Consider the following 13,119-nt stretch of genomic DNA (forward strand, 5'->3'; position numbering starts at 1 on the left):
TTTCGACATTTTTAGGTACATAAATTTATAATATAGTTATAAACGTAAAAATAGTGCTTCAACAAAATTGCAACATTTTGCTGAAACTAAAAATTCTTTTGCTTCAATGTACAACATTTTTGTCCTTTGCCAAAAAAGGCATAAGCGTATAAATAAACATCTGAGAATGTATCTTATACTGGCAAAGCGTCGTATTATATTTCTATTATCTACAAATTGTGGCCTGTGACACTATTGAGTGCAACTCGCTCATGATAAAAGTGTTCTAATGAGTCCAGCTCATCACCCGACCGCTGAGGATTAAATTGAAAGTAAGAGTACTAGCATAATAGTTTATAAGTCAACACACTTTAGAATATTTAATAATAAAGATGACTATTAAAAAAAATTCAGTAAATAAAGTAAAGTGTAAGTATATTCCTGCTATTATTGAAAGATTTATACGTCACATATTGATAGAGGTTTAGATATCAAAAGCCCACGAATTCGACTATGTCACCAGACGACGCAACTACTGTTATTTAAAAAGTGGATAACCTTTATATAAACATTTTCACAAATGTAATATTTTATTATTATTTAAACTCAGTTTCACAATTTATTGAAGTTAAAATTATTTTAAAATGAAAATAACGTTAGCAGACATCTTTGCTGTAAACAAAGGTGAAGGCAATTGATGTAGAAGGCTCGCAACTGGCAAGCAGTAGCGAGATAACGAAGACTTGCATTTTTCTTCAACAAATACTAAGCTTCGTGAAGAAATGTTTGCCTTGATATATATTCTGCCGGAAACAAATACTCATTAGAAGAACAATTTTATCAGTATAAAACAGTACAACACTACTAGTCAAGAATGGTAACCTTGTCTGTCTTGATTCTAACGATAAGATTATTACATAGGTAAATCGACATAATGAGAAAACTGCAATAGAAATTTGTTAAAGATATAATTGTAATACAATGTAATTTGTAAAAAAAGATCCTAAATTTGGACTTGGTCAAAGTTGATTGGCCGATATCTTATTGATTTTTATTATATAACGAAAGGCACAGAGATGCAGATACTTCAAGGATACGTAATTAACGGATCCAAATACCTATAAGTTAATTTCGAAATTAGAATTTCTTAATATTTATTTCATTATAACTAACGAAACCAATATTCCAATATTCCAATGCTCTGCTTATTTTGAAGTTCTAAGCTCTTGACTTAGAACTGACTTGATTTTTCTCGATAGCTGGGACTTATCCGGTTAGGACAGAGCATGAGAAGTCAGCCAGACTTGGACAAAGTTATATATGTCTGTTTTAAAAGGATAAATTCTTTTTCAAAGACACACCTTAATGCATTTGTAAAAAATGCAAGCTGGCTCGGTACCAGAACGTTAGGCCTGCACGTTGTACGAGTAACATAAAATATACACTATTGTTATGTTAATCTCAATTTTAAACCTCCCTATTACACTTATACATTATTTTTTCAATTTATCGACAGATTATCATCATTGCAGTAGCTGTTCGTAGCGCCAGTGTCGCAAAGGTATACGCATTACGAAGGTATATTGATCTCGTCCTAAAGTGTACACGAGATTGAATCTTTTGATGTAATAACATGTTAATTTTGTATGCTTTGATTTACATTTTTTGCACTATCTTGTATTTGGCTTATTATACGCCAATGAATAGGTCGCCAGTTAAATTCAACAATGACAACTGTTTGTAGGTTACTGAGCTATTTTTATCTTCAATCAACGAAATGATTACTATATTCTTTTCTTTTCCTTATTCTTTGGAAGTAGACCTATATTGTACAAATATGTATACCGACTGCTACAGATATTTTATCGAAATAGATCAGACTTAATCGAGCCTTTAGAACTATTTCTACTAACCTAAGTAATTTTTGACTACCTATTAATATCTAAACAATATTTCAACATTTTAGTCTGACTAGATGGTTTGAATTTACATTTTCTACGCAAGTACTTGTGCATGTTCATATTTATTATTAAAATATCATGTATATCGGATAGACAGTTTATTAGAAGCTGTACTCTGCAAATCTTGAAAATTATTATACTTGATTTATTAAAAGAATTGTTGAAAATCCTCGAATCCTTTAAAAGTTATCTTCAAAAACTATTGAGCAATTTCTCAACTGTTTAGCTCAAACGCAGCTTCGAGACTGCTTGGAGCAGGCGGACTAACTCGAGCCACATGTAGGAGTGCATTCGCCTAAAGCGACACGCTCAGAAAATCCTCTTCGGAATCTCAATTATTGAAGATTTGTGGCTTTAATTCAGTTAGAAACAAGTCTCCAAGTGATTTTTATTCGAATAAACATTACTGTACACTTAGAAAGGCACGTTATTCTGAACGTATTTTTAAGAAGTTAGCATACCCAAGACACTATGCCAAATTACTTGGAATGCAGTTAGATTGTTGGCTTCATAACTACACTAATGTAAGTATATCAGTTATATAGAACTAATATATCGAAACGTCCAGGAGCTAAAAGTAAAGCAGATTTATGCCTTTCAACAAAATTCTTCGTACTACTAACAGGTTAGAAATTCCTACTTTCACAAGGTATTCGTGGCATTGTAACGCAACCTAACGTTGACGCGAAATAAAGTGTATACAGTAAAATTGTTTTATAATATATATAGTAGATATGTTGAGAGGTACTACTTGTTTAATTGTTTATTATTATTGCAATATTTCATTGAGTGATTGCCCATGCAGACAGATTTGTGATTTAGAAGTTAATCTCACAAAATTTTGTCAATCATTCAACATGGACTCTCCCAGTTAAGTTTTATTGGGTTGAGTCACATGATACTAGACAGTGGTGGACCAATGTTTATAAGATCCCTTCATAACACATTATTATTTTGTTAAATATAAGTACTATTTGACTTTAAAGTGTTTCTGATATTTCGATTCATATATTCAAAGACTTGATGGTCTAAAAAATATTCAAACTATTTAAAACGATACTTACAAAATGCTTTAATAACTACTATTTGCTTGTTCATCAACAATAAGTCTAATGTCTATAGCACAATATCAAATTCTCGTTACTACAATCAAAGATATCTAATCCCTAACATTTGTACTTACGTCACATATTAAAAATTTCTCATAAAGTAGGTTTCTAATGAATTCAGAAAATTATACATATCTAAGTAAATTAAAAATGTATTATTGAGTTTCTTTTGTATAAGATAATAATTGTTCAACAACTGACACATAGATAGCTTGACAAAATATCAAACTAACTTGTTCATATTCAAACATTCTCCATTATCATTGCTAAACTCAACTTTGATGGGTCTCATCAAATACCAGGAGAGTTGATATTTTTACATAAAACACTACATATAATTACAGTGGTGAAAATTGTAAATCAGCACAAAATATATCTGATGTGTTTTTCTACAACTATTTATTGAAATATCAAAATTAAATTTTGGTATGTTAATGTTTACAATTTAAAGATAATTATGGCCTACCTACATTATAATGTATAAATCCATTAGTTCAAAAATCATGTTAATCTTTAAACTTACATTTTTGTTTTTAATGAATATTACATTAAGAAACAAAACAGTTTTTTCAATTGTTTATATTTATAATTTTGTAATAAATCTTTCAAATGAAGATAGATATGATAGTGATCACTGAATATTTCAGATGTATCCAACATGGGTTACATATTCATTTATCCACATCAGTGCATGAATAGGTTTCTCCATTTTAAGTACGAACTACATTGTATACTATTTATACTACATTTTTTAAAGTGGTGTTAATTTTTATATAATATGATATAGTACATGATATATTGTATAAAAATTTTTTTGAATATATATCAAAGTGGAAACAATGAAAAATCTAGGTTACCGCACAAAAGCAATATTTAAAAGATAAAAGTAAAATGATATCTGTACTAAAAATTGTGGTTGTCGTTTCTATAACTGTGACGAACAATCACATTATGTTACAACATCAAAGTACCTAATAACAAGGATTTAAAAATATCCTCATGTTAAATTAACCTCAAACGTATTTTGTGTGTTAAAATCGACTACAAATTCCAACCGAATATAACAAATTAAGAACAAACATTTTAAGAATAAATGTTATCCAAGAAAGTAGAAATTTTAGATATAATTAGACATTATTCCATGATTGCAAACGTATGTCGAACCTAAATCATTTCGTTAAGATGGTTCAATTGATTTCTGAAACAAAGTAGCGTAGATAAATTCTGTTAAAGATCATAACCAAGTGTTATCAATCACTTAGTAAGTTTTAGATCGTTAGTACAATTATCTACTTACAAGTTACAAATTACTTTTACATTTAGTTTCTTGAAACATTGTAGACGATCTCTATAGTTAGGTATTTGAGCTTACTGTAAAGTTAATCGTTTAAAAACCTTTAGTTCCTCTAAGATTTGTAATTTCCAAACTAAATTGGTGTTAATGTTTGCAAGTAGTGCTTGTGTTATTATCATTTTTCAGTAATGATAATTATTTAACACAGCATTATTCAAATCAAGTCTTTGAGACCTCTGGGGTTTCCCCACTCTTATATAAACGAACTACCATACGTCGTGTATAACGTCTGTGAGCTTCCTCACGATGAAGATGTTAGCTTGGCATGGCTGTTTCTTTAGTGTCGCGCGGTTTCTTTGTTAACATAGATATGCTGTATGAGGCAAGAACGGTTAAAAGGGGAAGCAGGCGTGTAAGAGGCCCTTATGTTGGACAGCACTGATTTAACATATAGTCTGAGCTGTTGGATTAACGAGTAGGTAGACGCTACCGACAGATAACTATGACTTCACAATGTAAGGGTGATTAACAGTATTCGTCAGGCAACCATACGTTGAAACATTCTTTAGTGGGTTTTGGAGGTATTTACATTGTTCGTTACTGTTTCATTTGGTAATTTTGATGAGGAATATCTTGACAGATGGGTGATTGATAGTGTAAATCAGCCTTAAAAGAATATTTCTAAGGAGGAAGGGAACAGAAGCAATCAAAATAGTAAAGCAGACGCAAAATATTGACGTATTCGCATAGTTTGTATACGGCTACGTTCAAAATATACTAATCCTGAATTTGTATTCAGGTCTTAATTTCCCGCGACTTCAATTAAAATGTTTGGAAATGCATCTTCTACTCAAGATCACATGGATTATAACGAAAATACAACGATAAAGCAGCCTGAACAGATGGCATGCATCACCAATGTATCTATACCTAAAGTAGAATCTTGTTATTCCAGTGTATCAAATTTCAATGAAGATACATCAAATACTGTAAGTATTTATGATTTTATTGCATTTGTTGTGGTTTTTTTTAAAAATTATTTTAGGATATTCTTTACCGCGATTAAATTAAATTCCATTCGATATGTAGTGTTTAAATTCATTATTTTTATTTATTTATTTTTCGTTATTAGTTTTAAACATATGTTTATTTGGAAATACAACAACATTAGTAAGTATTAATACTAGGATTAATGGTGTTTATTCTGTATTTATATAAGTTAAGTTTATTCTTTATGGAAATTGGAGGGAAAAGTTGGAGGGAAATTACTTCTCAACTGATATGTGGCGGGAATTTTAAATTAGCGTACTTTTTGAAGTACTTAGTAATTTATAAAATTTCATTTTTATTTACTGTAACACTATGGACAAAAACAAATTTTGTTGTTTTAAAATATTTTCTTAAATATATGTTAGAAATTATAAAAATTGGAATTTACCAAGGAAAACATGGTTATTTTACATAGTTGTAATCTTATAATAATATTGATAAATGTTGATATTTTGTAATTGATAATAAAAGAGAAAAGACAACAGAATTAAAGTTTCATAGTATCTTAAAATTTGATATTTTTATAGTATTTTAAAATTTGATATTTTGATATTTTCATGGTTTGAGCCTTTTGTTGAATTTGATATTTGTATAATCTGAATAATGTATTGAAAGTTATTTTTTAAAAATAATAAAAACTATTTTTTCTGAATTTAAATTATTATTACAAGAGTTACTTGTACATTTTATAATGATAATATTATTAAGAATCATTTTAAGTAAGATAATTTTCATTAATTTCATGAACATATTAATTGTTCATTTCCCAAGTTATAAATTTTCTTAATTATATATTGTAATTGTATTATCACTTATTAAATTTGTTAATATGTGTATCAATAAATATATTAACAATTTTATGTAATTTATATTAAATTTAATGACAGTTCAACATAATCTAAATAGTATGTGATTTATTGTTATTAATAAGAAATTAGGTTTAGGTTACTATATGGTAACTTACAAATAATTTGAAAGTAATAGGAGTGATGTAATTCCAAATTATATTTAGAATATCATTATTACACATAAAAAACTGAAATAAAATGCATATATTAAAGTACAAATTTTATTTTAATGTAAGATTTATTGGTAATATATAACAAATTATACATATATATTTTTTTTAATTGTAGAATGAAATACTTACATCACCAATTCCTTTTACTACGCCATATAAAGTAAAGGATCCCATTGTTTTACTTGAGAAGTGTGATAAGATATGGGAAACATTAAAGTTAATAAAAGATGTACAAAGTAGTAAAAGTTTTGATTCATTTGAAGATTTATCGTCAGAGATAACAAATTCAGAATCATTGTATATTAAATATCAACCAGTATTAGGCAATGACAATACTGCACTACCAAATTTTAAATTTTCCATCAAAACTACAAAAAAGTTATTTCATTGTTCAACATGTGGGAAACTATATGCAGATAATCGAACATTAAGATTTCATTCAGAAAGAGTACATGGTATTTACATACCACCAAAGCGATATAATAGGAACTCCATTGTAATCCACAACAAAATTGACAAATCAAAAGAATCTAATGATGTTCAAACAGAAAAAAGTAATTTTGAAAAGCTTGAGTTGAAAAAGAATGAAAATGAACTACTTACAGATTCTTTACTTCAATCTGTGGCACCACATTTAACTGAATGTAAAATTGCTTCTGTTCCAAATTTTCAGTCTCAAAGAAAAAAGAAAAATATTTTAATACACACTAGTAGCAATTTGGATAGCTGTGAAACAATAAGAAAAGAACCAGAAAAAGAAACCACACATAAAGAATTGGAACAAAGTGGAGAAACACCTGCTTTACAACATGACTCAGTTTTACAACAACAATGTATATTGTGTAAGCAGCTTGTACAAAATATAAGAGAACATTTAACTGATTATCATAAAATTGAATGTCCTGATTTAATGTTAAAAGAATTAGAGAAAACATCAGCTGCACCAACAATTAAGGAATTGAACAAAATATCTGTTGAAAAAGAACCTTTAAGAAGTGATGGAATTATTCAAGACAAACATTCTCTACACTATCAGAAAAAAGGAAAACAAAAATTAAATATGTCACATATAGATCCTAGTAAAAGACCTAAAATTGATAGCATTAATAATCATTATAAAGTACATGGTACACTGAAAAATGGTGCCCGCCAATGTGATATTTGTTTTGGGATTTATTCAATACATAGTTACGCTAAACATATGCGCAATCATCGTGTCCGCGGAGAAACAAAAGAAAATTTTCATTTGTTTAGTTGCAACTACTGGAAATCTCCATTGTGTATGAGACAAAAAGTAACTGTAAATTCAAATAATATATCCTCCGAAAACACAAACAATTGCAAATACAATGACAAAGACAATTCAAATTTGTTTACGAACGAAGGAACACAAAAGTATAAGAAGCCAATAAGGACTTATATGAATAGAAACAGACATGAAACTACTTGTTCTTGTGGAAGATCATTTCGTAATCCTCACACATTGTATATACATAAAAGTAAATGTAATTTACCGAATAGTAAAATAGAACAGTCTACTACAAACAGTAAATTAAACAATTCAGATCTAAGTGCTATGCGAAATAGTTGTGATAGAGATTCTGGAATTGGGATTAGTATAACGATAAAAAAAAAGAATAATTCTTACGAAGTTGTTGGTAAAGATATTGGCGATGAAAACAAGTTACAGGATTTTAGTAATTCAAAAGATACCAATGTATTATCGGATATTTCAGATGATGATACTGTAGTAGATTCACAGGATCAGCAGTACGGTATTCTGGATTCATCTAAATACAGTGAAAATCATAGTATTTTAAGGATTCAATTTGTTGATGAAGATATTGATGTTGACATAGAAGAAGATTCACAATATAATCCATGTAACAATAATATTAGTGATAAACTAACCATAGATGAAGTAACAAATGATTTTAACAAAGAAGAAGAAAAGCAGATAACAAATATAGAACAAAATAAGACTTGTCATGCAGTTTCGAAGTTTTCATGCAAAGAGATTTTTGCTAAAGAGAAACACAAAAAATGTAATGATAGTAACGTCAATTCAGTTACTAAAAATAATAGTTGCATATGCGGAAATGTGTTTAACTCTAAAAAAGCTCTTGATATTCACATTGACAAACATCACAGAAGTACACAACTAATATGTGGATATTGTAAAGAAACTTTTGTTAGTATTGTTGCATGGGACAACCATCAGTGCTATATTAAACAGGGAGACAGTTATGTTCATCCACTTTTTGAAATAAGTTGTCACTATTGCAGCACTGTATTAAATTCTTATTCAAAATTTGATGAACACATTAAGCTCAAACATTTTGATCCTGTAGTACCATATCAATGTTTTCAGTGTCATAAACGTTTTTCGAATACTACATCTCGAAAATTACATTTTGATGCAGATCATAGTGTACCTACCTGCTCTACTTGTAACAAAAAGTGTTCTAATACTATGAAGTTCAGGCATGAAGCATATCATTATGGACTCGGATTTCCTTGTCATTTATGCAAAAAAGCATATTGCAGTAATTTCATTTTATCAAGACACAAAACAAAAGTACATCCTAAAAAGAATAATATGGAAAAATGTGAATTTTGTCATTTACAGTTTGCAAGTTCAAAAGCTCTTAAAATACATAAGAAAAATAACAAAATATGTAAAAAGTCTTTTAGAAATCTTCTTAAAACGAACATGGAATCAGGAGATAAAGCAATTAATTAAATGTATAAAAATTAACTATATCAATCAAATATTTTATAATGTTTTTGTATGAGTTTAATAGTATAATCGTTTTACTGTTTTCTTATTGAACCAATAAAATAATATTATTTTTCTGATTTAATTCTATTTTGTTGTGTACACCCTTATTTACTGTTAAAGTATGTACAATTTGTATAACAGATTATATATTGTACTATACACAGGTGGAATGTTGCTATTGTTGAGTGTACAAAGTAATATTATTATAGATAAAATGAGTGAGCGAGTGTGAAATAAAAATTAGATTTTAGTAGGTGTAAACATAAAACATAAGACAAATAAAGGATATGCAATGATCATAATATCATGATAATATTTGGTTTTTATTTTTTAAAAGACGTCAATTATTACTTATGTTACATAACATTATGTATTTAAAATTTTGTTGTGTTTTTTTTTTGGGCATATAAAATGTTTACTGGTAAGTGATGTTTTATTTATGAAAAGTATAATTTCTTCATTAAAAATACATGGTTTGAGCACGTGTATATATTCAACAATATGTTTTAAGATTAGAAATGTTTCTTCTTTGTAAAGACAACATTAATTCAATTTGCCAATTTGTGTTTTGAGTTATATATAATAAATGAATAATAAAAACATAATTGAGAGTAGTAATTTTGTTAGCATAAGACCGGAACATTTGTGTGTCAAATGTATTATTGTGATAATATTGTAACTTGTATTTAATACATATTTCAATTATTTTATTTGAAACACAAATAAAACTAGTAATATAATTGCAGTATAATGAAAGGATAGAGATAAGTACAATACTGTTTTCAATTCAATCAACCAAATTTGTGCATTCCTAACTGATTTATAACTGTTTAATATTTTCTATAGTATTACTATAATTATTGCAATTTATATTGCAATAATTATACTAATAAAAATATACTAATGTATGTAATTCTTATAAATTTTATACCATATAATATAAAATATTGAATGTATTACAAATAATGTAATCTTTGAACGGAAATAATAATTTATTTTGTTATATATGTGTTTGCAATACGTATATACGCAATTGATTTTACACATAAAAATTTGTTTAAAATATGCTTAAATAAAGATTACATATATAAGTCTAATTACCATATATAGATGGCGGGTTATAGCCGTAAAAAAGTGGATGATTTCAAACCAGTCAATAATGTTTATTTTTGAAAAAATATGTATTTACTTTATTTTATGCAAGGCATCATTTGTTTCTGGTTATAAATTGAGCATTTAATATCATATGGAACGAGGATGAATCTCATTATTGAAGTAATATAGTTAATAGTAAGTTTATCAACTTCTAAACTGAACAAAGAATGACAACTACTAAAATAGTTCCGTACTTGCTACAAAATTATTCTACTAAAAAATGTGTGTACCTCGAATTACTTATTTTTCGACAGTATATTCAGGAAAACATTTCTCTTCTAACAGAAATGCCTCATATTTCACAAAGCACAGAAGACTTTTAGAATCGAAACAAATGAAAGATGAGTTTACTTTGAAAATAAAAGAGTAAAATTTATTATATAAAGATGTTCTCGGTGGACATAAAGTATAAACAGGAAACGATTTGTTTTTTCTAACATTTGGGATAGTATATTACAAATGTTTTATCGAAAGCATTATATTCAATAAAAAGACATTATAATAAAAGATCGAATTTCTTGTGTACCCTGTGATGTAGTTACAGTGGCGGTAATCGGGAAGCTCAATTGAAAAGAGGGGGTAGCCAGCGCATCTGGAACGTGATCACTAGGCGTCGCTTCGAGCGTACCCGTCGCCATCGAAGTTATAAAACCGATCAAAGCCGTACGGAGTTTCCAGGAGGGCGGTCGTGTTAAGCTCGGAACTTTTTTAGATAGACGGAATCCTTTCGAATAACACACACATATATATACACATATGTATATGGTTCGGTTCGCGCAAGAGCAAATGTATAAAAAATGACGGAACGTCGTGTGATTTGACAGTGAGAAAACATTTAATAGGAAAAGTGCCTCGGTATCCTGTGGTTGGTATTCGGGAATCCTAAGTATCGCCACAACACCCTGTAGCTCTCTGGTTAGTCGCGTCATTTTTCGATGCATCAGGATTCGGTTACGAAGCAGCTATTCGACAATTTGATTGATTCGGACAGATCGTGCATATTCCATTGAATCATGAAAATAGAGGCAAGCAAAGTTTTAAAAAGGCTTCAAAATATTGGACGTCGAATGTAATGTATAATTTTGTAGCAAGTACGGTACTAAAACCGGCATAGTCGATATATGTAGTATATATAGTGACTCGGGCAAGTCTGCTTTAGAGAAATTCGGAGGGTCGATCGCTATCGGTCAAGTATTATCATAATATATAAAATACGTTCGTTTATTTCTGTTCCTTCAATTGAATATTTTTAGAAATGATCTCATTGTAAGATCTCTTTTTTTAACAAAAATCTCTAATTGTTTTAATTCGACCCATCCTATTAATGCAAAGGGCCATTGAGATTAAAATCATTCGCGTTTTTAGACAAACAGGAAGCTTATTCTTTCTCATATTTATTACATTGTTATATGAACTTGTCTCAGGATTATTGAACACTCCTCGTGTATTCGTCGCGTAAGAACTTTTTTCACATCTCATTTCTCTCTCTCTCTCTCTCTCTCTCTCTCTCTCTCTCTCTCTCTCTCTTTCTTTCTCTCGTTTTGACGAAGGGTCCTCAGTTTCAGTCCGCAGGCAGTGTAACTTTTACCTCGTTTAACGGGAGGGAGTCAAAGGAAAACTAGAAAACGATACAATTGTATTTCTTAGAAACCGCATTTATCATTATTTATTACAGTGCTCGATCGTTATTCCTTTGCTCGTACCAGTATGCAATGTTCCCAGTTTTGTTAAGAGTAGGTAGTTTCGAGGGTTCACAAGTGTCGAGTGTACATTACTTACGCATCTCGAAAGTCGAAACGATCGTTCCGCGCGGCTTGACTGCTTTCATCGCGGTGGCTCGTACACTTGAGAGGCGCGCAGTGCTCAAACGGGCACGGCCGAATCGATTTTCCCTGGTTCCACTACTGACGATACAACTACATGTACGATTCTTCGAGTCCCCCGCGGTTACCGGAAACTATTTTCTCCAGTTTCTCGCAACGGTAGTGTGGTAGTGTTTCTTACAGTCTGCTCGCGATACGTGATCAGCCGAACTTGCACGCGTCAGTTTCATCGCGTTCGGTAACATCAGTGGAAACCGGGCTGTGAAGACTGTCTAAAATTAAACTGCGTTCGAAAATGGGTGTAATTTGTAATGCGATTGATGCAAGAATAAAATCGCAGCATCGATTCCAATTACAGTTCGGTTCTGGTTATTTAATCTCCGATGGATGCTAGCTGCATTAATTGATTAGTTCTTGATCGGGATGTGCTCCATGAAGTCCACCTCCAACGTGCTTGAGCTAGCTCGTCATATACCGTTATACCACCCGTATCGCGCGTTGAGAATCCTAAAAATAGCGACGTCAAGGGAACGAAAGTAATTCTCCTAGACATTTGTAATGTAATGAACTTCGACAGTGTGTCAGTGAAAAGGATGTTCGAATTTTTGCGCATTGACGAGATCGGAATACGTTTTTGATAATCTTGACATTTCTCAATGTTTACCTTTAAACGATTACAATTTGACTTTGATTTCCCTCTTCCTGTTTATAGGTTGTAAATCTTTCATTCGTTACCTATCATTCTATTCGTTCGATTACTGCGATTTTTCTAACCTTCAATTGTATCGATTCGTTGGTTAAGTCAGTTCGATTCGACCGAGTTTACGAAATTTCGCGAACATGTGCTTTCTGTCGTGCGGTATTTGTGCGAAATCAATATTTGAAATGAAATTTATCAAGCATTCGAATACAGCTTTCTCGTTGCAAGATCGTTAAAGTATTAGT

General features: G+C 30.0%; 2 protein-coding genes across 30 annotated transcripts in view; both read left to right on the forward strand.

Moving 5' to 3' along the window:
* Positions 1-1,345: 1,345 nt before the first annotated feature.
* LOC143149260 (uncharacterized) lies at positions 1,346-9,577 on the forward strand. Of its 8 annotated transcripts, none has more exons than XM_076316471.1 (6): positions 1,346-1,400; positions 1,496-1,557; positions 2,167-2,464; positions 4,712-4,858; positions 5,143-5,332; positions 6,530-9,577. In XM_076316471.1, the coding sequence occupies exons 5-6, from the start codon at positions 5,171-5,173 to the stop codon at positions 9,155-9,157; spliced, it is 2,790 nt and encodes a 929-aa protein (XP_076172586.1). In that variant the 5' UTR covers positions 1,346-1,400; positions 1,496-1,557; positions 2,167-2,464; positions 4,712-4,858; positions 5,143-5,170; the 3' UTR covers positions 9,158-9,577. The 8 variants fall into 8 exon arrangements, with proteins under 8 accessions (XP_076172586.1, XP_076172583.1, XP_076172580.1 ...); XM_076316468.1 differs by having other exon boundaries at positions 4,712-4,818; XM_076316465.1 differs by lacking the exon at positions 4,712-4,858 and having other exon boundaries at positions 1,353-1,400.
* Positions 9,578-11,024: 1,447 nt separating this feature from the next.
* LOC143148799 (uncharacterized) overlaps positions 11,025-13,119 on the forward strand; it is a 113,986-nt gene continuing 111,891 nt past the window's right edge. For 20 of the 22 annotated variants that reach the window (XR_012992589.1, XR_012992592.1, XR_012992593.1 and 17 more), the window contains exon 1: positions 11,025-11,376. The gene's annotated coding sequence lies outside the window, so the exon portion shown is untranslated. The remainder of the gene's footprint in view (positions 11,377-13,119) is intronic. The other 2 variants (XR_012992590.1, XR_012992591.1) reach the window with 2 other exon arrangements.

Source organism: Ptiloglossa arizonensis, chromosome 7 (assembly GCF_051014685.1).
Source record: "Ptiloglossa arizonensis isolate GNS036 chromosome 7, iyPtiAriz1_principal, whole genome shotgun sequence".
NCBI lineage: Eukaryota > Metazoa > Arthropoda > Insecta > Hymenoptera > Colletidae > Ptiloglossa > Ptiloglossa arizonensis.

Bases quoted from the DNA above. Each gene is read 5' to 3' on its own strand.
- LOC143149260 (XM_076316471.1), top strand. From the start codon at position 5,171: ATGTTTGGAAATGCATCTTCTACTCAAGATCACATGGATTATAACGAA. The intron at 5,333-6,529 runs GTAAGTATTTAT...TTTTAATTGTAG, and splicing joins ATGAAGATACATCAAATACT to AATGAAATACTTACATCACC.